This window comes from Aythya marila, assembly GCF_965140915.1.
Source record: "Aythya marila genome assembly, chromosome: 1".
Classification (NCBI taxonomy): domain Eukaryota; kingdom Metazoa; phylum Chordata; class Aves; order Anseriformes; family Anatidae; genus Aythya; species Aythya marila.
In genome coordinates, this window is record NC_139042.1 from 103,000,529 (window position 1) to 103,028,451 (window position 27,923).

The window sequence follows — 27,923 nt, forward strand, 5'->3', positions numbered from 1 at the left end:
TTTTCCTCCCCCTTTATTGACTTTTCAAAGAAATCCACCACAGAACAATACTATCCAAGTTAGAACATATTAGGATGCTACTGCTGCTTTTTTTTAAAAAAAAAGAAAAAGAAAAAAAGACTAGTGGAATGAAGACAATGTTAAATTCTGATATATCTACCATTCACAGAGTCCTTATTATGGGACACTGGAAGTAGAGGGTAAATTCAGTGGTATTTTATGTGCCAACTAATGAAGACATTAATTGCAATAATGGAAATGCAAGAACTGATCAGTGTATATGTCTTATTTAAGGCCAGTCTGCACTACATAGGTAGCAGTTTTCATTGTCATGCAGGAATGATTGGGCTCTCTCTACTCACTTAGGCTTCAGAGTACTCACACTTTTAGGGTGCTGGATGGCTCAGGTTTTTTGAGACTATAAGATGGTTAAAGCTCAATTTCTAAACATTGATTTAGAGCATGCTATGTTTAAATTTCACATTTTAACAGAAAGTTATCACCCTAATTCCATGCCTTAACATATAAGAGCAAAAAGTCAAGTCTTTATACCACCTATGTTAAATTCACCTGTTACATTAAGAGGCATGATCTGGCTTAAGCACATACCACCATGTTAGAGTATACCTAAAATAAGAGGTTTTAATCAACTATGTTGTGGCTTAAACACCGCTTTTCAGACATAACTCTACATTACTTTTGAATTTTTAACATACCTTAATACCTTAAAAATATACAAATTAAAATAAATTATTCTCATATATTTCTTTATATCAAAGAAGAATCTTCAAACTTTTACAAAAAACAGTCCAGAGGTAAATATGTGTCATATCCCACTAGTCAAGAATTTAAAGTAACTGACATTATTTCCAAGTAGTTCGCTTCTTTCAACATACAGTTTATTGTCCCCTCTTCATTTATGACTTAGCTCACAGAAATAAGGCAGACCATTTTATTTCAGAAAAATGTCTCTCGACAAAGCGGACAGGTGGATTTGTTGCTGGATGTGAACCATTTGTACTGAAAGAGAAATATGAGTGCTTAATACATGAATGCAAATTGACTACCAAGAACATTGATTTATCACTAGTAATAAACGTTACTTGCCAATAAACTTAAATATCAAAATATTCATTATGCTTTAAAAAACAAACAAACAAACAAAAAAAGAACAATTAAAAATCCTTTCCCCTTGTGAATTTGCGTGTGTGTGTGTACACAAAGTACAAAAGTTTTATACTGAACAAACGAAAGAAAAACAAAGAAATTCTTGTCTGGTCTAATTTTAAACAGAAGTAATGCTTTCAGAGCAGCATGAATTCCTCTATTGTATGGCAATACAGATGCCAACCTGTACCAGCATACTCAGTAACCACACACCCAGAGCCTATGATGACTTGAATATATTTAACTGTAAATTATCCAGATCAGTAGGATTTACCAAAAAGCATTCTCTGTAAATTAAATTTGAATATTTCTGTTCCCATATCTGAGCTGCTAACATCAATATGCTCTTGCTACACCCTACATAGATGTAATGGCTGAAGTCTTCGAACACAAAACAGTTATTATCTGTTTACTGTAGAAACTCCTCTCTCATTACATGCCTTTGCAGCTTAGTACAAAATCCATGCAAATTATTAGGAGTTCACTTAATCCCAGATAATCCAACAACAAAATGGGAAACTGATGGCATTTCACTAGAAGTACCTAGTTCAAATCATTAATGAATGAATCCTATTTAGAAGGATTTAGTGTAGGTACTTACCAAGCAAGCTGAATGGAACTTTTTCTTACATGTTCTGCAAGCTTTTTTGGGAAGAGAATAGTTGGAACCATGAATGACTGAAAAACAGATCATGCAATCTTCTACACCCTCAAAACGTTTATCCACATTATTTTTCCACAATGATAAGCCTTCCATAATACTTCCATTCTAGCAGAGAAAAAAGGGTTATTAATATACTATAGAATTCCTTCAGAGTATTCTTACTGTTATTCACAAGCACATAAACAAAGCCTCTATACTTTAAAATCTTAAATTATAGTAATTTATCAGTCAACTCATGTTCTACAGATAGTAGTTTAGTCTTTAGAAATGCAAGTAATTCTCACAACAAAAGGAATGCACTGCTAATTTCAAAAATTTCATTCAACATTTTCTTTGTTTTGTTCTAGGCAAAAATGTGCAACTTAGCAACCACCAAACTTTTAGAATTTCACACGCTGTGTTTCTTTTCCAAAGTATAGCTGGAATGGCATAGGATGAACACTGGCCCATCCCTTATGAGATCTAGATTCTCATCTTTGGCTGTGGATTTATCAGGATTTACTAGGCAGGTAATTTTACCTACCTCTTTGTTTTAGCACCTGGAGAAAGCAGATGATAAGAGTGATCAAATCTATAAAGTCACATTTGAAACCTGATGAGAGTCATTACATAAATCTAAATATTATATTACTAGGAATATTTTTTTTTTTTTTATCAGGACTAGGTTTTCAAAACTAGGGGCTTTCTCTAAACTCACTTGATGCGTTAGATACGTGCTTAACTGTAGCATCCAATTGCGCCATTGCTGAACAGCCACGCCAACTCTCTTTCCACTCTCAACTGTTATGGACCCCAGTGGGTAATTTGTTGGAAGCTGTATTATTAGTTCAATAAATATATCATCAACTGAATAGGTAGCAATGACTTCCCGTGCAGCAGACCGAGCTTTCACCTATGAAAAAAATGCAAGTATTAAAAATCTCCCACCCAGAGAGATTTACACACCATTTCTAGCCTTACATTAAATAATTCTCTGAGAAAAGTGTTTTCCTGGTCTAAAAGAAAGTAGAAATTTTCTCGTACCTTGGCAATCTGAAAAGAAATTACCAGCCATTTTTCCAATCTAGTGGCTGATTATATTTTTTAATGAACCAAACAATCTTGCATTTACTTCCTCTACTTTTCCAACATTCTTAAAACCCTTTTTTTCCAATTTATTCTAATATATACCAACTGACTATATACATGTAGATAGAAAGCTAAATTACAATCTCATCAGTCATGTAGAACAAAAGTGCAATCATATAAAATACTGTCATACAGTCTTGCTCTGAGAATCAACATTTCTCTACAAATCTGCAAAAAAAAAATAAAAAAAAGAACAAGAAGTTTCACTAACCGTCATGCCATTAAATAACTGTGTACTAGTTTGAACTGAAGATATTTCCTGTGAAGAAAGCACGCTGCTGACATACTTGCTTGTAAATTTATCTACAACACTGAAGACACGTTTCTCACAGCTATTCCACCAAAGCCTAACCATGGCTGGCAGGTCTTTCAAAGTTATATGATACACAGTACAAGCTAAGTGTGGAATTTGGGATGACAGGGCTCCTGTTCCTGTGAGAGAAATAAAAGGATGTTGCAATACTCTTAACACAGTCACAAATATTGCTTCTTTCACATCATACACACACACACACAAAAAATATATATATATATATATACACACAACAATGTGTGTGGTAATAGGAAATTCATTTACCTGCTCCTTCTAACTTTGTTACTATAACTGATTGTTTGATTCCACCTTTCTCTATGACTCCTGTTTCTTAGACTAACATCTCATAGCTGGAAATGCATCTTCTAATTTATAGATGAACTCTAGGTGGACTACCAGAAGCCAAGAATAATTTTACTTTCTAGAAATTCCAAATTGCTCACTTCAGAGTGATGAAGCAGATGTTTGAAGCACATGTGAGGTTTGCAGTGTTCTATGGAAGTATATAAACAGATAAGCAACATCCTTCTCTTGGGAAGCTGTGTTAGTAATTCCCCAAACTACCCTATTTCTACCTTTCTTACTGTCATCCAGATAAACAGTTCTGCAACACATGATGATATTCAAGCACAAAATTAAAAAATGAAAACTCAGTATCTTTGCAGGTATATTAAAAGGTGTATGAACGTTTATAAGAGTACATAAAATAGCATTTTAAATGAAGCATTTTCAATTTATTTTTTTAAACAGAAAAGCATATTTAAGCCTCAACAGTATCAAAACTCTTTCAAATGCACAAACGCCATTCTTTACTAACCTTTAACGTCTAAATGAAGCTCTTCAGTAAAGAAGGTTTTTGTATCCTTATTCGCAACTTCTGATATTGGCCCAGAAAAGACAGGGTTTTCAGGCATAAGCCTGAACAAGTGATAAAGCAGTTTATTCAAGCTTTTTGTTCTTCTAAGGTATTGTGAATAGAGAACTCGTAGCTAATAGTGTTAAAAAAAAAAAAAAGAAAAGAAAACACAAAAAGCAGATGAGACTTAATAAAAAATAGTTTTCTCTGCAAATAATACAAACACGTGTCCGTAGGGAGGAAGAGCGATCCTGAGATTTGGAATTTGTGTTTAGAAGAGCGATTTAGCTCTCTGCAAACTTCTGAGCAACTAGAAATGCATACAGTATAGCAAGTTGTTTGAAAATGGCAAAAAGAAACATCTATTAATGAATGTTAAATTTTTATCATCTCTAATACTGCCATCCCTAACTGTAGCATACAGAAACCTAGATCTATTGATGTTTCCAGAATCCCACTAATTCCACAAAAAATGGAGGTAGGAAGACGCATAATTAAAAGAATAAAAAGTCTGAATGAAACCTCAAGGCTCAAACCATGTGAGTGTTTTAAGAAATTCACTTTAAAGGAAAATGCTCTGAGTATATACCTGAGAAGAAGCCGCTTTGAAGAAAGTTAACGTTAACTTCCAAGTGAGAAGATATCCAAGAACAAGGCAGAACTCATCACTCAAGGGCTGAATAACTGCAAATTCTCCGACTGGAATGCATTCTAGGATGTTTTCTAGTAAGACCTCTTGAGTGGCAAGGACAGACATAAGAGCAGCTGGAGGCGATCTATGGAAAGACATCATCTGGCATTGTAAACTCAAAACTTCAGTAGAGCATTAACTGAATTTATATTCACAGCCTTCCTAGCAACCTTTTAGTAAAAGCATCTATGTAGAACATCTAAGGAGATTTTTTATTACAGGAAAAATGTACTTTCAGATTGCCACACCAGTGGCAATTTTACCAGTTTTTTTTTTTTTCCCAAAACAGACCGTTGGTCTCTTTACCTCTCAGAAGAAGAATATAAGCTGAATGCTGATCCCAGTCTGAAAATGTGAGTTTGGTCTATGACTGAGCTGATTTAACCCATGTCAGGGAACGCTTCAATTTCTTCTTTGTCAAGCCACCAACAACAGAGCAATTGAACAATGGATCTCCTAATCGTTGAATGTGTTGGGTGTGGGTTTTAGCAATGCATTATAACATCTTTTGCAGCTCTGTAGTAAAACATGCTATTAATTGCTGGGCTGAAGTTTTTTATTTGTTTTTGTTTAAATCAATTATTGTATTCCCTCTTCAGACTTTTGGCTTTATCAGATTCAAGATGTATAAAACACCCAGGTCAGTTTTGGAGGTCTTCGCATTTAATTTAATTCATGGATAAATTTGTCTAAAAGGAATAATCCAGGAAACTGAAGTTACTTGTGCAACTGGAAATATTCTCAATACAGCAGTCCCATATAAGAACTCTTGATAATGTACAATGGAACATAAATGCTCCAGTTACTTTAGTAACTGTATCCAGAAAACTATTAAACTATTAAACATTAAAAATGTTATTTCCAGTTTTAGTACAAAGGCAGATTTAATCGAATTTATTTTATATATTCAATATTTATACCCCTACTGTCATAATTATCTTATTTTTTTCTTTTAACATCTTCTGACAGACACTACTCTGCTGCAAACCAACTTTTCTAACAGACAGTAAAAACAGGGAAAACGATAGTAAAAAAAAAAAAAAGAGGAAAAAATACACACAATGCTGATTCTTCCTCTTCATCACCATAGGATTTGAGATCTTCATCATCAAATTTAGGCAATTCAGGCATTAATCTACAGAAATACAGAAAATAAATTTAATTTTTACTATGTTCGTAGTATGTGAGTAATGTACAGTTCTTTGACTATTAATGTCAACATTCCTGATAATCAATATAATCAGGGAAATACTTATCAACACCTTTTTGTAAAGTAAGGAATCTTTAAGAGACATGTCATGCAAAGCTGGTGTCCTGGTTTCAGTTAGAACAGAATTAATTTTCTTCCTAGTAGCTGGTGGAATGCTGTGTTTTGGCTTAGGATGAGAAGAGTGCTGATAACACCCCGATGTTTTAATTGTTGCAGAGCAGTGCTTATACCAAGCCAAGGACATCTCAGCCTTTCGCTCTGTCCTGCCAACAGGCAGGCTGGGGGTGCAGCAGGAGCTGGGAGGGGACAGACCCAGGACAGGTGACCCAAACTAGCCAAAGGGGTATTCCATACCATCTGACGTCATGCTAAACAATATATAGGGGTGGCTAGCCGGGGGGAGGGGGCCAGACTGCTCGGGGTTAGGCTGGGCATCGGTCAGCGGGTGGTGAGCAATTGCATTGTGCATCACTTGTTTGTACATATTAGTAGTAGTAGTACTATTATCATCATTGTATTATTATTATTATTATTGTTGTTATTATTATTTTCTTGTCTTATTAAACTGTCTTTATCTCAACTCACGGGCTTCACTTTCCATTTCTCTCCCCCGTCCCAGAGAGGGAGGGGGGAGGGTGAGCGAACAGCTGCGTGGTGTTTAGCTGCCGGCCGGGTTAAACCACGACAGCTGGTTACAGATTGACAGCAGCCAAAGAGCTTGTAGCCCTGCTCAGCTCTTCTCCAAACCTTTTAACCATCCCCAGTCATGCTAAAATAAATTTCCCCATCTCAAAACAAAGCTATACTGAGGCATTAAGATGTAACAAGTACAATGGTTGCTTCTTATGCTCAAGTCAGCTGCTCTGCAGTCTGCATTTTGAGAAGTCAAATGCATCCTGTTTTTCAAATTCTGTATTTTTTCCATATCCAAAGATATCCAAAAAAGTTCACAAGAATACCACACTTTTTTTTTTTTCACTTTCTTACCTAAATTAGTGAAAATGAAATGGTCATGCTGTTTAATGATACTGTGGTTACCAGAAACTTGTAATGTTTCAGTTTACATTTCAGGATTTATGAGCATTAAAATAGGTGCTAAAGAAATAGTATTCTAGTTACCACAGTGATATCTATGTAACTATGATACAGAAAATAAAATTGTATTTTCCTGTACTGCAGTAAAATTTCTCAGTATATATTTAATCTGCTTTTATAAATAAATTTAGCATTCATAGCTTTAGAGCCTATACTCTGATCCAGAACACAAGTTGCCCGGTTAAGCATTTTCTCCCATACTGACACATAACTTTACTAAACAAGTACATGTTCTACAATATATTGGAGAAAAAAAAAAAAAAGAAAAAAAAAACAACAGGGGAAGGAGATGAAGAGAGCAAGAAATTTGTTGATTCTTACTTATACAACATGTGGTAGACAGAAATCTGTACAGGTCTAGCCCAGAACAGCAACAACGGACACAGTGTGTTTAACAGAGTCTGTAGTTTATCTGGCAGGTTTGTTTTCTGGCCTGCAACAAACTTCGCTGGCAATTTATGGTTTAACAACTGGTCCTTCGAGATGTAAGTTAGAGCTTCGCCCAAAGATGTTAATACAGAGTTCTGAAAAGAGCCTTCAGCTGCAGTTTTGGTTTCTCCTATTTAAAACAGAGACAGGTAAGCTGTGATGCAGAAGGTGCAGATGATATCATAGACAAGCATAATTAGAAACAACTCACATCGTGTTTAGAAGAATTCATCTAATAATAAGAGCCAAAGAATATAATTCCTTCACCAATTAACATGTTTTCAGGAAAGTACTATTTTTTAATGAACTATGTTAAGATAATATTCCTAGAAATTGAAAAAAATGGCCCAGCAAGTTCTATTTCAGAACAGGCTGGTATGTATCACTAACTAATAGCCTCCTTGCCAGTTACCATATACTCGCCTGTGACTTTCACCAACAAAGGTAACAGCAAATTGTGAATTCCTTCAGAAAAGAATTCTTTCCATTCACTGATCAAGTTCACAGGAAGGTTTTCAGTAGTCTCAGGAGCTGCAGCTTCAAAGTAAGCACTAAGGGCAGATGCCAGGTCACAGCTGACACAAGCAAAAATCTGCACAAGTGGGATATGATAAAGCGAATGGTTTTCACATGTTGTCTAGGAGAAAAAAAATAAGAGGAATATTTCTTAATCACAAATGTGCTTTGAAATGTTTTTTTCGCATTCCTCATCTATATCCAAAAGTGTAATTTCACAGAAGACTAAGCTGCAAAGACTATTTTATAACTATTTGAAAAAAATAGGTTTGAAAACATAATCTGTACCTTAGTAAGACATGCTGAAATGAATTTCTAAGTCCCACCAATGTTTCAAATTCTAGATTGCTTCCCTTATGTGACCTTCTTTAGAATGACAGACAGAAACTGCCACCAAGTGGATTTGAATAGAAATGTATGCAACTGCAGACAATCTGTTACACTTGTAGAGCCAAGTGAGCCAAAACTGCACATGAAGTGAGCTCACTTTTCTCTCCCTAATGTCTGTATTTCCAAATTGTAAAAAGAAATTAACAATGCATTATTGGAAACTGGAAGTTATTGAAGTGATTATCAGGGGAATATTCTCCTAAAGCAGCTCCTTTTAATTTTTATAATTCCCCCTCACCCCCCCTCCCCCCCAAAAAAAAAAGAGGAGTATCATTAAATCTTACAAATATTCATAAGCAATTGATCTATGCAACAAATTTTTCATAAAAGTTCTTTCAGAAAAAAACTTAGGAAAATAAAGTTTTGAGGCACATACTGCACAGGTAAGATTAATCTTGAGACCAAGAAAGGCCACATGAAAGTTTCCACACCCTGGTGATATTTTCCACTGTCTTGCTAATTTGATTTTGGAAACAGAAGATCTGGCTGTCTTACAACCAGAGCCTTATTTCATCCTTCTCTATAGCAGCAAACCTCAAAGAAGAGATTTAGTATTGTTTGTGCTTTTAAACCACGCATGAGCTTTGCCAAAGCTCAATGAAAAAAAAAAATTAGAATTTTGCACAATTCTTTTTAACACTATGTCAAATATTTGCTAAACTGAGATGACTGTGTTCCTGCCACATCCAGGGAATAATCTAAAAAGTTAGCTGTATCAGTACTGAAAATGTGACATAGGCACTCATGTGGTATGTAAAGTATATATATTCTTAGTTCCATTTTGGGGTTGAGATCAAGTTATCTTTGAAATGATCCTTACTTCAAAGTACTGGGAAATTAACACACACTAGATGAAACAAAGTTCATAGAATCACAGAATGGTTTGGGTTGGAAGGGACCCTTCAGGACCCTAGTTCCATTCCCCCTGTTATGGGCACGGACACCTTCCACCAGACCAGGTTGCCAAAAGTTACAACTGTTAAGACAATTGTCATTAAGACATCCCGATTTCCATTCTTCTTGGCAATCTTCATGCATCTTTGTTCAAACTTAACTGCTATATGTCATAGCTTCTACAATGTTTCACTGCATCATCCAGATATCCACCCTCCCATTTTGTACAGATATTCATATAAACAGATGAACTATTAACATACAGCTTTCAAAATCTGAGGATAAAATGCTGATCAGAGAGCCCACTAAGATAATAAAAATGGAGTTATTTCCTAGCCTGTTTTTTTTGTTTGTTTGTTTTTGTAATTCCTCCTTCATTCCTTCCCCCTTGCCCTAGCCAAAATTAGTCTAGATCCTTCAGAAGGCATTAGGAGATTGTGTTAAGAACTGCAATGCAATGGTTAGTAATAGTCTCTTTCATCTTACCTCTAACCAAGCCAGCATGGAGCACATGATAAAGTCCCATTCATTATCAGCCAAAGGAGCTGTGGAATACTTCAGCAACAAGGGAAGGTAACGGATCATCTCTATGTTGAAACCCAGCAACTCAGCACTTGTTTCTTTCAGATTGCTGAAATAAAAATACAGCTGAAGCTAACATATTGTCATGTTGTAACCACAAGTATTTATTTTCTTGCCTTTGCTTCTCTTAGGACAAATTAATACCAGTCTCTCTGCCCTAGGTGCTATTGACACTATTTCAGAGCTAGGATCCCACCTTAGCTACCAATCCTAAATAAGTCAGTCAACAGGTACAAAACAGACTATCAGAGCTACGTGCTCATTTGCATGTTATATTAACAGATTCCTAAAATTGTAACACTTACAATTAGCAGTGAAAATTAGCAATTTTAACTTAATCAATGCAACAAAAATAGTTTATTTTTTTAATTAAAAACTGACTTAAAATAAAAGCCCTCAAATGCCCCAGTACTGTATATTATTCTCCGACTGTGTTGCTTGGGTTTTTCTCACTTCACTCAAACAAACGTAAGTGTAATTTTACTCCTTGTTGGAAGTGTAGCTTTCCAAGCTACAATTTCAGGTGCAAAATTTAAAACAAACAAACAAACAAACAAACAAACAAAAAACACTTCAGTTTGGTACCCAAGTTTTCTTTTTGCTATCTAAATAAGGCATCAGAATTTTGAACTGAATATGCAGCTGCACCTGCGAAGCTGGTCGGTTCCGCATGCTTTGGAAAATAGTTACCATCTAGATGCATAAACGAGCTCCTGGTTTCCCAGCCTTGATTACAGGTTTAATGTCAGACCAACTTTCTTACACCTATTTATCTTCATATAATTCCTTTCAATAAACTAACTAGATACTTAGAGACAGGTATATTAAACTGAGGGATGCAGTTCTACAAAGGCTTGAAAATATAATATTAAAGCATCAGGTGACAGTTTTAACTTGCAATTTGATTTTGAGTTAATGACCACCCTTTGTTTATAAACTCTTTACAAACTGGAAAAAAAATTATCAAATGGTCTCAAAGTTGTACCCACCAGCTAAAGAGAAAGTTGTCTTCATTATCGTTTTTCCAAGACATTATGATTTTTAATATCCCAGGTAACAGATGATCGCAATCAATACTGCTGTCATTTAAGCAGGAATTCAAAATGGAAAGACACCCAAATGCTCCTATGACATAATAAAAACATCCTCAGTAGGTCTTAATTATCAGGGCAGGTAAATATTAGAATGTGTGTCAACTGATTGGATACTTTAATAGTAATATCATGACATAGTTTGGATAATAGCTAAGCTTTTTTCTTTCAACACTTAGCCCACAGATGCCCTTGTTAAATCAAAATTACTGCATCCAACCCAAACTAAAAAAAAATAAAAAAAAAAAATCAAGCCACTAAACCAAAAACTCCTACAAGAGTCATACATGGTTTACACAATTAAAAGGAAAAATACCTGGTAATATTTAAATTTAATTGTGCTATTAAAAATGTAGTATCCCAAACAATAATTTGGACAGATGATTAAGTAAATGTAAATGCAAGGTGTGAATTCCAATACTGTTGCAAGAGTGACAGCTTTTACTTTCACATTGAAATACTACTGTTGCGTTAGCATTGTTTTCCATTTTTAAGGAAAACTGCATGCACCCAGATTTCTTGGAGAACAAGAATGTTTCTTACAGGCACAATAACATGGAACTGAGTTAAAGTACCACATATGCATAGCAAGAAACCACACACTTCACTTAAGCAGCAATGATTTACAAGAAATTTACCAGCACTTTCCTGATCTGAAAAAAAACTAAACCTTGAATGGTGAGCCCACATCCTACGTCACACTTAATGGGAAAAATTGCGTATATATTGTCTGTTCAGGAACCCCTAGGAAAATGAGAAGCAGCAGAAAGGAAAATGCAGACCAGAGTTACAAACAAGAATACTCTACAAAGAACAGAGTAGCAAGGGAGCAGTGAGGATTCTTCTTCCTATTTTCTCTTTAAAGTTTCAAGGCCCCATTTGGTTGGTTCACTGGCTCATTCATAGAGCCAGGACAGCTTAACAAACTAAGTCTGAAGAACAAGTGCTAGGGAAACTGTATTTAAGAATCAAGATTCCTCTCAATTGCTGCATAAAACTAATGCTGAAAAATTTTCACATTCTGAGGACATTCACTTGAAAGAGCTCATCTGAAAACGTGGGGACACTGCCAAGGGACAGATGTCAACAGTTTAAAACAACCATAGTTTATTCAATTTAAGTATGGTTCTGTTTAGAAAACAAGCAAATTTTCAGGTTTTTATAAGACTTATGAAGTATGTTCATGAAACCATGAAAGCAGTACTGAGAGAAGATAAGGTGTGCATGGTTTTGTTTAACTGCATAATAAGAATGTAGAAGGACTTTGTATAATTATTTCCAAAGACTGAGCTTGAAAAGCAGTGAGTTTGTGAAAATTAGCATTTTTTCTAAGGGACATTCAAAGCAATGTTGTAACACGTTTCAATCACCTCATTAAGTAATTTTTCAAAAGCTGTTAAAAGTGCATGCACAAGAGCTCTGACTGAGCATACTGTATTATCCCATGCACTGGACGAACTGTTCAAAAATTATACAAGAACTTCGAAAAAGTTTGGATGCTGAAGTGTCTAAAATCAATCACAACACTACCAGTAGACAGCAGAAATAATATGCATGCTATGTAACGCCTAAATAATTGAAAACTTTGATATTTACAAATATGTCTAAATCAGATAGACTGATATTGCTAAAAGTATTTTGATACTGCCTCACTTCTTCTTTGATCTATCTTTTAAGTTCTAATTTTGGACCCAGCAGCATAGCCTGTACTTCCTTAGTAAGACAGAAAACCACTATGACAAACAGCCTAAAAGAAATATGCAAAATGAAAAGACATTTCATTCTAGTAAAATTTCTACACTTAAAATTAATGCATCTTAGCTAAAAGTAAACATTATTACAAAGTGACATTCTTAAATTCTCATGAAGTGGGCTAAGGTAGAAAACCTACTGACCATCAGTACTGGAGAGCTCTGTCTGTGCACATGTCATAAGTTTGGCCACGCAGTGGAAGACCAGTTCTTTCTTTTCTTCCTCCGTTAAAAAGGTTGATAAGCATTGAAGTGTATGCAATCTGCCCTCTGTTAATGGCAGAAACCTATTCATGCAAACAGAATATCAAAAATAAACATACCCAAAAGTTTAACTAGTAAACAAAATGTTAACTGGCTCATAATGAACACAGAACCATCTAATATTCTGTGATGCAACTAACCCCATACATTACAGTGTTTCACTTTTACATAACACATACATATACTACCAAATTTTCGGTCTTCAGATGTCATTCATTAGAATCAGTATAATTTATCATCATTAATATTCGCAATATAAACTTTGCATAAAAGGTCATAGGCAACAGCATTTATATACCCTTCGCTTGTCTTAAAAAGATGTTTCATCTCGCAGGATACCGCACTTTCTGCACGAATCAGTTTGGCCATGGTTAAGGACCAGAGTCTTCCATGTTCCTCTGACCTTCAAAAGAACAAAGACCCTGTTTAATAACTGCAGGTTAACAGTGTTTCACAACAAAACTGTTTTATGAAGCATCAATCAACATACAAAAGGAAATATGGTAGCACTTTATACAAGGCAAAATACAAAGACATAAATTGTATTTCAATTCAGGGTTGTATTTCAATTGAGGTTTTACTTGCTCTTACATACCTATCAAATATTGTTTGCTGAAGGTCAGCTGTATTACTAAGCGTACTGAACTTCTGATATGTAATACGCATTTCTTCTAACATATGAAGATATTCCAGAAGCAGGTAAGGAGGATTCTCCAATTCTTCAATCCATTGTAACGAATACAACAGCTCTGCAACTAATTAAACAGCAAATATAACTACTGAATATACTCAGTGAATATGCAAGAAGTTTCAGATTTTTTTTTGTTATGTTTTGTTTTAATATATTTTTAATGCATTAAGAAGATGACATTTACACACAACTTCAGGTACTTCAGAGCATGAACTGGGTATCTGCAATTGCACCATAAAATACAAAGAAAAAGTTACAATAATCTATTCTAGAAGTTCAGGAAATTTTAAACCCTAAATCCTCTCTTTTTATTTTTTTTAATATACATTTCTTGCAGACAAGGCAATCAAGATCTAAATTAAAAAAATAATAATAAATTAATCTGATGCTAAGAGCTAGCATAGAGTTTTTTTTCTTTTCCATCAGCTTACAAAGACCTCCACTGACCAACTACACTGTTCTTCACAGTGAGACTTCTGGAGGTAGAATTTTTAATTGGAAGATGCTCGCTCTAATCTGAGCATTCTCAAATAAAAAGAAATGAAATTCCACCTTGTTGAATTAAGAAAAACTGCTGCCTCAAAATATCTTTATGTTATAGCTAAATACTCACGGCTGTTATTTGTCAGCATGGACACAGTTCCTGCTGCTCATTCATTCCAATGTACCATACATGCTTTAGCAATGAACAACTCTGAAGTTCACTGTAAATTTAAGCTTCTTTAAAATTAAAGTTCTGTTGAGACAGCATGTATGTAACAGCAAAAGGCCCTAAAAGTATAAGCGCTACACAAACTCATACTTTAAAAGGAGAACTAAAGAAAAAAAAAACAAAACACATGAATGGAACAAGAATGATTTCTGATAGTTATATGCCAAAATTTACCTATTCATTTCTAATTATCAATTAATGTAGATTTAGAACTAGTATGAAATCAAAAATTCTTTAAGTTTTATCACTGTAACTTACTTATATTGTCAGTTTTCTTTCTTTCTGCATCATCATTTCCATGGACCATACCATTTTCCAATACAAGCATCACCATTTTACTTAATAAGGCTGAAGTACACAGATGCCCCGGAAGTTTAGTTGTGCCAGATAGTTTAACACAGGATCCCAAATGCTCACAATTCATACTCAGCCTTCCTTCCAAAAGAGGTTTGTGCATCCACTGTAATATGTACATAAAAAGCGTATGAACAAATAATTGCCATTTTAACGATACATAGTAGTAGTAGTTAAAATTCAGAATTATTAAAAATAACCATGAAAGATACAAATTAACACCAAAAGCGTAATGGTGAGGATCACCCGCTCCAGTATATAAAGAAAATAAATGCACAGCAGTAACTTAAAACTGCATTGTTGCTTCAGAAATAAATGTGTACCTTTAGAACTCTATACAATATTACAAAAAGTAGTAGGGTTACTGAAGATCGGCAGTTAGACAGGAAATTATTTTTCTCCCAATCTATTCATGTCAGCATTTTGTTTACACTCAGCATATCATGTTCTTCGGCAGATATTAGTGTCTTGCAAAAAAAGAATCGTACAGAATAATTAACTTAAAGATAGAACATCTTCCTGGGGTACATTCTGTCGGACAAGATTTCTGAGTTGTAAAGCAAGTTGCTGGTATTCCACAAAGAAAAGGATAATTTCACACTGGAATGATTTTCTGCAGTAGTGGGAGAAACGGGCCCATACAAATACAGATTTTGTCCTCCAGCATGGGTAGAGGCTGAAAAGAAACACTCAACAGACACATGTATAATCATAACTGCGGTGCTATATCAGGGACAGAGACTTGGAAACAGGTAAGTGACTACATTGTGAAAGTCAATTATCACTTCCGTACCTCAGCAGAAAGAGACTCGCGCAATTTCACCCACTCAGTTCTGTTGGGTGTAACATGCTCAACGTAAGCTCCCACCAGACATCCCGACTGTCTGTCAGCTTCCAGAAGCATAGACAGCAAGTCACTAACCGCAGAGATCAAAACCTGAAGGCTGAGAAAAAGGGAAAACAAGTTTGGCACTATGCAGTAAAATCCTGCTCCTTTATATCATATACAACGCTATTAACATGCTGTTTTAATTATGCTATTAGCCACAGTTCTCACCTCTGACAGTCTGAAAAAATAAATAATGCAGATGCCAATTAAACATAGGAAAGTATAGCATTGATCTTGGTTTGTTTTGGAGAACAGTGTATTACAAAATGGACGTGTACATTACAATTACCTTTTAACATCCAAAGTGGAAGACTGAATTTGATTCTTGATCCACAGTGCAGATTTAAGCAAAAAGCTGCTGCTCTGTTTCTGCATACTCCGAAGTTGATGGACAAGTGACTTTACACCAGACATCCAAGTGTGTTTTAACTTACATACAAGTAAATCTATTATAGAAAAAAAAAATAAAAAATATATCCTACAGCAACAATCACTAGTCTAAAGGTACTAGAGCAAGAAGAGAATTCTCTTTTCTATACAATTACGTATGATAACTGTCATACGGGCAAATATGTAGGTTTCCAGCTGTGCAACAATTTTCAACCCATGGTGGTCAGAAATACAACTTTTTTTTTCAAATTACCTGTTAAGTGTGTAGCATCCTGCCTCTGAGCACACAGTTGGAAGATGGTAAGCAGCAAGTCTTCTGAGGATGGCATCAGTAAACACCCTTTCACTGAGCTGAAAAAGCTTGAGGCTACATCGCAGATGAAAGACACTGAAGGTTCAGTATTTCCAGCTTCTGAAAGGTCTCTAGCTTTAGACAGAGCTGCCTGAAGTTTATCAATAATCCTTTCAACGTAAGTTTCACCAATCAAAGATTCTATTGGAGATTGGAAAAGGATAATGTGCTTTGGTAATGTGACAAACATAATCACTCAAAGACATCATGTTAATATGCACGTATTTCTTTTTTATTTACTAATATTGAATATAAAAATCAAGCAACAAAGTAGTTTCAGTCTAAAGTATGCCTAAACTCTCGTTCTTATTCAACAGCCATTTCAGATCACATAGCCAAAGGTCCAAATAACCAAATATCCTTTCTCTAAATCAACTTAAACACAAGGCAAGTCAATAGAGCAAATACAGAGTGATACCTCTATCCCTTTCATGTATTTCTAATTTCTGGCAATCCATTTTAACAAGCAAACCAATGCACACATGAGTCCATAACCACCACTTTTTATATTCTATTTTTGAAGGTAAATTTTAGATAGTATGGTTTAAAAGCCAGTATTATTTTACAGCACATCAGCTAATAAATGCATCTACTGAAGTTCTCCTCAATTTTTCAAACTTGCAAATCTGAATCTGTTCTTTATACATTGACCTTTGTTTGCCTACAGAGACAAAAAAAATAATGTGATGATCGTGATGCACATGGTGCTTATGAAACTAAACTAGGCATGATTTTTGGCTCAGGTTAAAAAAAAATAGGAGGAGGAATAGATGTTGCAAATTAACTACTCTGGAAGATCCCAAGTTCCTTCTGATGTTCTGCAAAACAGAAGTGCAGTATTTACATTTCATGAAGCCCAAAGAATAAATATGCTTACCATTTTTAAAGTGTTGTGACAACACCAAGCTCAGGATGGTCCACCTTTCTGAAGAGGCTGATTGTGTTGAGGCTGGTATGGGTTTTAAACCCAGGTGACACAGATCATCTGCCAGCATTACAAGTCTTTCTCCAAGCGTATCTCCTTTCAGCCAGTCAGAGACTAAGGAAAGTTTTGTTGTATTTGAACATGCCTGAATAACAGGAAAGTCATTCTAATAATCTTTTGAGGTTATTAACTTGTATTACTAAGCATAGCATTAATATCCAGGCATCAGAAATAATACATGAAACCTAAAAAGGCAGAATGGGAATCACATCACAGAAAGTTTTGTCTCTAGGTCTGTGATGATTCCTTCCCCCCCCCCCCCCCCAAATAGTGACGGATACCTAATCTGCCACTATTTTATGGCTTTCTAAAAAATATACATGAGCATACATACCCATTTTCAAAGCTAAGACACACACACTGATAGTCAAGGGAGAATGATGATTAGATGATTAATACAGATGATATAGATGATATAACCTCAGACTTAAATAGGGTTAAAACAACACAATGAAATTATTATTAAATGATTTTATCATTACTTTAAAAAAAAAAAAAAAAGGAAAAAAAAAGATCAGTCTAACCGATATAAGCAAAGTTAATACCACAGAAATATTCAAAACCATGCAAAACAATAAAGAAGAGGTACCTTCTGAATTATCTGAAGAAAAATAATCCATTTCATATCCATCTGGAAGGAAAACAGAATTGCATAAACAGAAATTCTTTGCTGAATTGGAAGCATTTAATATTTTTATTTTAGTTTGCTTGTTTTACAACTTCATTTTCTGCAGAAGATAAGCACGAGTTACTAAGTTGCAGGAACTTACTGAATCACAGAATGGTTTGGGTTGGAAGGGACCTTAAAGTCCACCTAATTCCAACCCCCTTGCCATGGCTACCCACCTCCCACTAGAATGATTAGTTGATTAGTTATTTTGCCTCTCAAGTCTCTCTCCACCACATAGACCAATAAAGGATTGTACTTAAGAGAAAGGTTGCTGACAACTGATATAAAAGCACACTATATAAAGAAGCAGATAAGAATAGATAATTTGATGTTATTTATATATTTGTAAATATATATATATATATGAGACAAATATCTCATACGCTTTCACTCCAACACTGTAATGTCAACCCTTTTCTAAGTCTACCTTCATTAGGCTGAACTTATCCAAATTCATGTAGAATACCTTCCATTCCACATCCCCAAAATAAGACGATTAATCAATCACAGTCCACAATAGAAACTTCTATAAAATCTAGTAAAAAAATATATACAATACCTTTGTTAAGTCATCAAGAATGACTTTCCTTTCATCATTACTGCTGCAACAATTAAGCACACTGTACAGAATATCAACCAGAAACTGTGTGTCTTTCCTCCAGTCTTCTTTCAGCCAAGTTATTAAGTTCATATATAGAAATTGTACAGATGGATTTTCATGATGAACTTTTGTTTCTCCTTGGGATTCAGCAGGAGTACAGCTTGTGTCATTTCCCTGCTCTAAAAGTACTTGAAAAACTCTGTCTGAAGAAAAAGAACTCAGTAGGGCAGAAAGGAATTTCAAATGCTGCTCTGACTTATGCTCATTGACATACACAATACTCAGTTCAGAAAGGTTACAGACTAAGTTTTCTAGAGGTTCCTTCCTTAGAACTGAACTATGCTGTAAGTAAGCCTGAATTTCAGAGTCACTATTCTTTCTCACTTCTGTGAGCTTTCCATTCTCTGTGTTCCTTTCAGATTCATCCTCATCTTTAAATTTGATTTTTACAGATTTTCTGTTGTTTGATTTTGTAGCAGTCTTTGGATTCTGAAGAACTTCTAGCATACCAGATATGGCAAACAACGGTTTCTCATCAGCATCCAACTTATCAACATGAAGCACACACAATTTTAAAAGATGGTCCCAAAAATTTGACAACAGTTTCTGGAAAACTTCTTCTGTACCATCATCACTGGAGACTTCAGCTTTAGCTTCCCAGGAGCTCAGTGTTTCTGCTATTTGATAAAATAATGGTCCATTTTGCAACCTGGGCTCCTGAAGTACAGCATCTATGATAGGAATTAGCTACAAAGGCAAAAAAATAAAGAACATTGATCCAACTAGATAAGCATTATGTTCTTTATAATCCCAGGAAATACTAAAATTCTTAAAGACTTTCTGGAACCAGTGCCAAAAGCCTCAGAAATAATCATGCTTATATACATAATAAACAGGATGCTCAATTTTTTTCTTTTTTCCATGTAATTTAAACTGTGCAGAGGTATGGCTGATTTTATAGCAAGGAAAACATTGAACAACTTCAGCGTTATTTTCTTCCATTACATCCAGTGAGGCTTTCAACAGAGAAGTAAGTTCTCACAGAAACGTATGTTTACCTTTCCTTAACTTCATTTTATTAAATGTATACACAACAATATTTTAATGAATACCTGGTCATTTATTAGCATTTGATGAATTTGTCTTTGTTCATCTTCTTCGTCTACTTTCTGTAGTATGGCAAAGCGCAGACATTCCATAAATGCAGATATAATTGCTGAACTTTCTGAAGGACTGGCTATTGCTCGCTCACTCGACAACCTGTTGAAAGGTAACATTGGTTGGGGGAAGACACTCAGTTATCTGTGCTTCTGAGAAGCCCAGTACCTGTGCACTTCAGTGCACAAGGTAACCTTGAGTATGTTGCTTTTATCCAGATAACACCAATATGAAAATACATGTTCGAAGAGTTAAAAACAGTACGTCCAGGCATGTCATATAAACTATATTAGGATAACTTTTTCATTTTGTTTTAGCATTCAGTGCAGGAAGGGAACTATTTAACTTGAGGAAACTAGCCCACTCAGGTATACTGTCTACTGTTTCAGCTATTTGTCAAAACTCATCTGCAATTTTCTATATGGTATTCAAAACCAATCCTTACATAACTACTTTCTCCAAGAACTTTGCTAATGACCATCGCAAAAATCAAGAACTGAATTTTGTTTAAATAAGTTGTATTTTAGTCTTTCAGAAAATGATGTATATATGCTTGCGTATATAATGCATAAATATGTAATATTTAAATTACATTTGATAGGAAGTTGGTTTTCACATTTTAAAGGCAAAATATGATAGCAGTTCAAATCTTTTAAAATCTGTATCATGAGAATTCAAGTTCCTGCATACAGTAAATTTCACAACCACGATGCTAATCCTCACTAACCTCTGTAATAAAAAGTGAGACCTCTGCACTGGTGAGAGGTGCCTGGTATCTCGAAAGTCACTCAACTTTAAATTCATTTTCCATTTTTAAAGTTATGGAATAAACATTCTTATCTTTGCTCATCAAAGTTTTATGTTTTTGGCAAGGAATAGATAAAAAAGAAGGTTGAAGGTTTAAGACGACAGGGACAGCCACAAAGGATTGACTTATCTTTGGATAAAAATATTTTGAAACTACAGTTTTCAAATATCATAATGAAAAGAGTTTTTTCCACAACAATAAGTGATGCATGCATATTTAGTCAATATCAAATGATTGACATATACCGATATGTCAATATCCTTGACATACCAAGTCAAAGGATATAAATGCTTAAAAGATTATTTCTGTTTCCAAACATGAAAGAGACCGACAATAAACAAATACAGTTTGTGGTTCATACCCTTGAATTATAGAGCTGAAAAAAGTTCTGAAATATTCCAGCTTTGGTTCTGTGATGCCAGGAGGTACCTTGCTAATGAATGGCAAAAGATTTGGGTAGATAACAGTAGCAAGGCCTCGTCCACCTTCTCGAAGTACTGTCCATAGCTTTGGTAGAACTCCCTTTTTGGCATTTACATGACTCCAACAGTCCTGTGGAAAGAAACATAGTTGTTGTAAATTAAATGAGAGTACATTGACTCCCTCCCTTGACTCCCTACCTAGACATTTAATCTACCTCCCTAAACTGTAGCTGAAGAAAGTTACTGTAAAATTTCGATTGACTTTCAAGTATTCAAGGAATACAGGTATTTTTAAAAATTACATTCTCCCTATTTCAGCTTGCGAATATTAAGAAGTTAGTGCAATAAAACTGTTCCAGTATTGTTTAAAATCTATGAAATTTTCTTAGCAAACTGCAATTGGAGACTTCTCTTTAATCATACTGTATTTAAGAATGCTTCACAAAAATCATTATCATAAACGCTTCTGTATCCAGTTCTCAGTTCTTGTAATTGAGCATAAGCAATGATTTCAAAATCCTAACTTAAGAAGCATCATTAACTTCAAAACTTCCAAAATAATCTTCTGATGGTTACAAAAATACTTCAGCATTTTCCTCCCATACCCCAAAGATTTTTGTCATCTGATCTATCACCGTACAAGATACCTATATTTATAACAAACCCAATGAACAAAGATTTGTTTTTCCACAAATTGTTACAGTTTATACTAGCAGTTACAAAGTATCTGCAACATTAAACTCTCAAAACATATCAGTCTATGAGGAACACTGCTTGTCCTGCTATGAAATTAACTAAATCTGGTATTTTACTTTAAAAAGTTATGGAACCAAACACCAAATTAGAACAGGAAACCAAAAAAAAAGGACTCAGGATCGTTTTTGTAACCTTTAAACAAAAAAAAAAGGTTTTAACAATTTTTAATCCAAGGGATTAAGGGTCATTTAATTATATTTATCAAACAACCTATACTGGATAGGATGGAAAATATTATGAAAAAAATATATTAAAAAAAAACAAAAAACAATATAGGAAAGTTAGACTGATACTCTAAGGAGGAGGAAGGAGTGTGTCCCATTGATAAATTCATGCTAATAATTAAGAAGAAAACACAGTCTTCTGTTCTTCCTCATTCTTCCTTCACAAAGAACTCTCGTGCTCACTCAAAAGTTAAGTGTGACATTCCAATAAAACACCTGCCCCTCAGGTTTATTATATTACCTCAACAGTGGCAATAACATAAAGTACAGCTTCCCAAAGAGCAGGACACACCACTGCATCACTGTCGTCAATGCTGAGAAGAACAGCAGGACAAACTCTTGGTGCTTCACCTTTCACCAACTCAGGCAAGTATTGGCAGAAAGCAGAAGCCAGCTCAAAGAAAGCTGAACGAACCTGACAGGGAAGAGAAAAATAAAAATGTTAGGGAAGTGACAAGATGTTGCTACTACGCATAGATTTATAACATTCCTTTTGAAGTTAGAGTAACTTACAACAGGCAGCCTTGTATTTTAGCACATCAGCAAAGGTTTGAATATTAACGAAAATAAAAAAAATACTTGATAAGCCTGTTTAAAATTTTAAATTAATTTGTTTGGTGATAAAACACATTAAACATTTCATTTTATAACGTACGTCTGGAAAGGTACGTTTTGCCAAAAGTACCTTAAAACATTTTAATAAATAACTACCAGAATAAATTCAGCACTCTATGTAGCTATTGGTCTTGGCAGTAGCAAGATAAAACAGTTAAAAAAATGAAAATCTAAAAGCACGATGACCACATGCAGTAGACTAATTTTTTTTCTTCTATGTGAATTTGAAAGGACTGCAGACTGCTAAGAAGATGATTGTGACACTGAAATAACAGATTAGCGTATTAGACAAATTTTAAAACAACATTGTCTACTTAAGACCTAGAAATCTGAAGATTATTTCTAACATAAACCAGCAGACTGCAAAGATCATTCTTGGAGATCAAAAGGAATCTTTTGATCTCCAAGAACCTGCTTAGATAAAATGCATGATCTTCAACTAAAACCCAACAAAATAAGTAATTAAAACAAAATTACCTGTGGTGTGCTGTGTTTGCCATATTTCCAAAATTTGTTTTGAGACAGAAGTGACATTAATTTTTCCTCCAATGACTGCATCTCTTTCTTTGGCAGCATGCTAAGTAATTTTTTTAAAGCTAACAACGAACAGGTCAAAATCCGGAAAAATTTGGCTTCTCTTTCTTCCTCTGGTACAGTTCTAAGAAAAATAAAACAAAAGCAAATTTTAAATTAATCAACAGGCTTTCCATAGGTTCTAAGGGTACCAAATTACTTTATAAAGTGTTAGAAAGTGTTTCAAGTCATCCTGTCTTCCAGCTATTCATAAATATTGTTTCTAAAAGATATTAAAAAAGAATTGGATGATTGATAGTATAAGTGCTTTTGTGAATGTTAAGTCCCACAGAAAGTTACTGGGATCTGGACTCACGTAATTATTCTGTCTTTTGAAACAGAACTAAATCCACTGCCTCAAGAATGAACCCAATACAGACCAAGACCTAAACCACACACATTAAAGCAGGCTAACATACTGGGGATCGCTGAGTGTATCAGGTGTTTCCTTTAGAAGGTGATCTTGAAGAACCTGGAGGGGAGAAAAAGAAATATATAAATATACATGCATACATTCATGTGAATAATATAGTTTGTAAGTTATTCAGAAACAGCTCTACATTCAGAACCCAAGTCTCTTAAACATATTTTAGATATGCTACTGAGAAAGGACACAATTTAATGGACCCCTGTTAAACACAGTAGCTGTGGTACTGCACTGGTTGAATCAAAACTTCGTAATACTTTGTAAGTTGCAGTCCCATGGTGACACGCTTCTGGCAAAAAGAAGCCAAACTGAGACAAAACACAATGGTTATGTTTGCATATGATGGGTCAGCAATGCAAAATTTCACCTTTTTTAATTCAGTTTCATGTATGATTGGCAGAAGAGCATTAACCCTGGTAAGAACATCGCTTGTAGAGGCTTTCTGAAACAGTGTTCAGCACTCTTTAATCACCTACTATTGCAGATTAACAGCTCTTGCGTCATTATTACATCTGCCTGCAACATTATCTGATGACCAAGCATCATTACATGGAAATAAAAAATTACCTTACTGAAATTTAACCATGAATAGGTGGGGGCAGGATGAGTTTTAAACTTCTATTAAAAGTTGATATATACTCATACAAAGCTTTAAAGACATACTAACTTACATTAAGAATTTCATCTTTACAGAATGCTAAGGCTTCGGGTTGTTTGCTTGAAGGAAAAGCTTTTTCAAAAGCTACTTTTGCAGCAGAAGCAGCAGGGGAGTAAGTGTCACACTGAGCAATCAGCCAGTATCCCATGATACTTTTTAAGTAAGGTGCCAAGTGTTTTTTCACTTTAAGAATCAGTTGCTCAAAAGACTGCTGAGTTGCTTCTCGAACACGGCGATCGTGATCCTGTTAAAGCAAAAAGAAATGTATTTTTGATGCCAAGCACTTCAAAGCAGAAATGACAAAAAAAGCTGTCTCTCAGTTCAGCCACTTTTGCAATGAATCAAGCTATGCAGTTTGAAAATATGTGAGCATCCCTATGTAAAGAGAAGAGTCCTAGCTTAGCACCAACATATTCCCAATATATTGCTGTTGTGGTTTAACCCGGTCAGCAGCTAAACACCACGCAGCCGTTTCCCCCCTCCCTCTCTGGGATGGGGGAGAGAAATGGGAAAGTGAAGCCTGTGAGTTGAGATAGAGACAGTTTATTAAGACAGGAAAATAATAATAACAACAATAATAATAATAATAACAATAATGATGATAATAGTACTACTACTACTAATATGTACAAACAAGTGATGCACAATGCAATTGCTCACCACCTGCTGACCGATGCCCAGACTAACCCCAAGCAGCCAGCCCCCCCACCCCAGCTAGCCACCCCTATATATTGTTTAGCATGACATCAGATGGTATGGAATACCCCTTTGGCTAGTTTGGGTCACCTGTCCTGGGTCTGTCCCCTCCCAGCTCCTGCTGCACCCCCAGCCTGCCTGTTGGCAGGACAGAGTGAGAAGCTGAAAAGTCCTTGGCTTGGTATAAGCACTGCTCTGCAACAATTAAAACATCGGGGTGTTATCAGCACTCTTCTCATCCTAAGCCAAAACATAGCATTCTACCAGCTACTAGGAAGAAAATTAACTCTGTCCTAACTGAAACCAGGACAATTGCACATCCAGAACTGTAACCTTTTCCTGATATCCATAACTACAGCTGCTATCTCCATTTTATATAAACATTTAACAGAAAGAAAATAAAAAAAAAAAGGAAGAAAAAACAGAAATTCTTGAAGATGCTTTTTGAATTAAAAAAAACATAAGCTTACATAAACTGTGCATTACTTATTTGCAGCTATCCATTATTTGTGCATGTATTTACAACATCATGACTTTCTAAGCTCTTGGCTCCCAAAAGAAACATTATAAATTGCTTTAATTTTCAGAATAGTGATGTATTTTGTTCACTATCTTGTTTAGAACAGTAGTCAGTCCAGATAGTTTGCAGATGTATTAAATATTGTATCAGAAAATTAGCTGGCTACATATATATATATTTAATAACAAGTCTGGCCAGCTATTAATCTTAGATCAAAAAAATATATAATTTTCTAAACAAAACAGCACATTCTCTTTATCTGTTCTGGTATCTCCATAAAAGAACTTTTCAAGAGAAGAAATATTTTGTAATCCTTTTAAGATGAAGGCCCAAGAAACAGCAAATACAACCCAGGCATCAACAGTTCAAGGTTCCACTGTATGGAAACATCTCAATAACAAAGAAAAAACTTTTCTGTTTCTTCTTTTTTTTTTTTTTCTTCTTCTAGAATAAGCCAGCAATTCCAACAAAGTTAGATATATCAGTAGGACCACATTACAGGTTTTCACAGGAAATATCCAGAGAAGTTCTTAATTTAGATACTTTTAATACTTACTAGTGAGATTTTACAATAAATTCTTGGCCAGTACGGAAGAACACCTTTAACCACTTCGGCTTCTCTTTCTTTGCACATCGTCCCAAACTCCTGCATAGCCTAAAACCAAGATATCAACAACACGATCTAAGAAGTGTCAGACATATACATTCTCTAGTTTACCAGATTCTACTAGACAGTGCCTCTATTTTCCAAAATCAATTCATTTCTGGCAATTGGTTATCCATAGAGTTAATTTTATGAATGCTCTGTCAGCAGTGCCTGACAGACCTTTTAAGTCCTTCAAGGTACCTTCTGTACTGCAACTCTAGTAAATTTACTGGTACAAACATACAACTGGGTACCATGGTAGATTCCTTTGCCATACTTAAGAAAAAAGCAATGCTCTTCCAACACAGATACTTTTTTATGGGGGACAAAGAATACACCCACTTTTAATTTTGTTATGACATCTCTTTTAGAGAGTTTTCGCAACACCATTCGAAAATCAGCATCCACCAGGCTGTCTATTTCCTCTGCTCCTTGAACTGCAGGCACATATCCGAGATCACTCTGAGATGTTCCAAAGCCAATAAACCCAGGCACTGTTCCACGTTCTTTGGCGAGGAGCTCTGCAGCTTGGCCGCTGCTAGAAGGCTGACAAAAAACAGGGACATACATCAGTTATACATGTCAGTCACTTTATCTAATTTTGTGTGCATCAGGCATTCAAAATAATGATTAGTGAATACATAATGTAAATCATTACGTTACATAATTAACTACCTATTTAAAACAAAGTTTCTCAAAAAAGGCCATCCATACTTTAAAGGCAGAAGTTTAACCTAGAAAATTAGTCTTCTCTGTAGAATCAGCATTCCATTTTTTTGTCATGACTTTAACACACAAATACTTTATGAGAAGCTACTTTTATACACATTCAGAAAAGGTATAATAGAAAAGACCTTCCCTAAGTTAACAGTTTATTAAGAAACTATTTATCCTCCTTCACTACTTTTCCAGTTTTTCTTGTGTTATTGTGTACTGCAACACAGCTCCCAAGGAATGCTCATGTTGTCACGAGGGACAATTAAAACATGCTTCAAAGCATGATACAAAGCAGGTGACACTGGTGGTATGGGGGTGGTTGGAGCAGATGATCTTGGAGGTCTTTTCCAACCCTAATGATTCTGTGATTCTGAACGGCCACGCAGAATTCAGAGGAATGGAGCAAAAGGGTATGTGTGTAACACACACAGCATATTGCAACCCCATCATCATCACAGGGAGTGCTTTGAAATTCAATATATAACACAGTTTGTCCCAGTTCAGCAACTCCTTGCTCGTCATATGAGTGGCCTCTTTGGAAGTCTGTCCTGGGACCGAACGACGCCTTACGGTTCTGTCATTCCTTACGCTCCAAACACCCACTAAATTCTCAGTGACAGCCACAGATCCGACATTTTTTGTTAATTAACACCAACTTGCCGAAGCTCACCGCATATTCCCACTTCCTCGAGGCACGTAAGCCACGTTCCCAGCTGACTACGTGCCCTTTTTTTTTTTTTCTTTTTTTTTTCTTTTTTAACCCATTTTAACCGCGGGAGAAGCCCCAGCACCGAGGACGCCCCTCTCTCCCCCGCTACGGAGCAGCTCCCCCAGGACGGCCACAGCCCCCCCAGGGGCCCGGCACGGCCCGAGGGCACCCCTGAGGCCGGGGCCCGCCCCCGGTGCCGCCACGTCGCGGCGCTCACCCGCAGGTTGCCCTTGGTGCGCTGCTTGTTCTTGCCCCCCATGATGGCGCCGGCGCTTCCGTCGGCGCGGGGCGGGGAGCGGCGCTGCGTCA

The 27,923-nt window shown here is 35.5% G+C and overlaps 1 protein-coding gene across 1 annotated transcript; it reads right to left on the reverse strand.

The window, feature by feature from the left end:
- On the reverse strand, positions 1 to 27,923 carry LTN1 (listerin E3 ubiquitin protein ligase 1). The gene is made up of 30 exons (XM_082755204.1): positions 27,832 to 27,923; positions 26,531 to 26,734; positions 26,099 to 26,197; positions 24,340 to 24,570; positions 23,661 to 23,713; positions 23,146 to 23,326; positions 22,295 to 22,468; positions 21,013 to 21,203; positions 19,798 to 19,945; positions 18,644 to 19,432; positions 18,004 to 18,045; positions 17,307 to 17,499; positions 16,331 to 16,570; positions 15,977 to 16,133; positions 15,592 to 15,742; positions 14,703 to 14,904; positions 13,637 to 13,796; positions 13,340 to 13,444; positions 12,922 to 13,064; positions 10,925 to 11,060; positions 9,840 to 9,984; positions 7,977 to 8,190; positions 7,446 to 7,683; positions 5,880 to 5,954; positions 4,718 to 4,904; positions 4,090 to 4,261; positions 3,171 to 3,391; positions 2,529 to 2,723; positions 1,769 to 1,936; positions 1 to 1,020 (listed from the first exon to the last, which is right to left on the reverse strand). The coding sequence occupies exons 1-30, from the start codon at positions 27,871 to 27,873 to the stop codon at positions 958 to 960; spliced, it is 5,319 nt and encodes a 1,772-aa protein (XP_082611330.1). The 5' UTR covers positions 27,874 to 27,923; the 3' UTR covers positions 1 to 957.

Bases quoted from the DNA above. Each gene is read 5' to 3' on its own strand.
- LTN1 (XM_082755204.1), bottom strand. From the start codon at position 27,873: ATGGGGGGCAAGAACAAGCAGCGCACCAAGGGCAACCTGCGG. The intron at 24,571-26,098 runs GTAAGTATTAAA...TTGCTTTAACAG, and splicing joins TTTATTGTAAAATCTCACTA to GATCACGATCGCCGTGTTCG. The intron at 16,571-17,306 runs GTAAGCATATTT...AATCTCCAATAG, and splicing joins GTCACAACACTTTAAAAATG to AATCTTTGATTGGTGAAACT.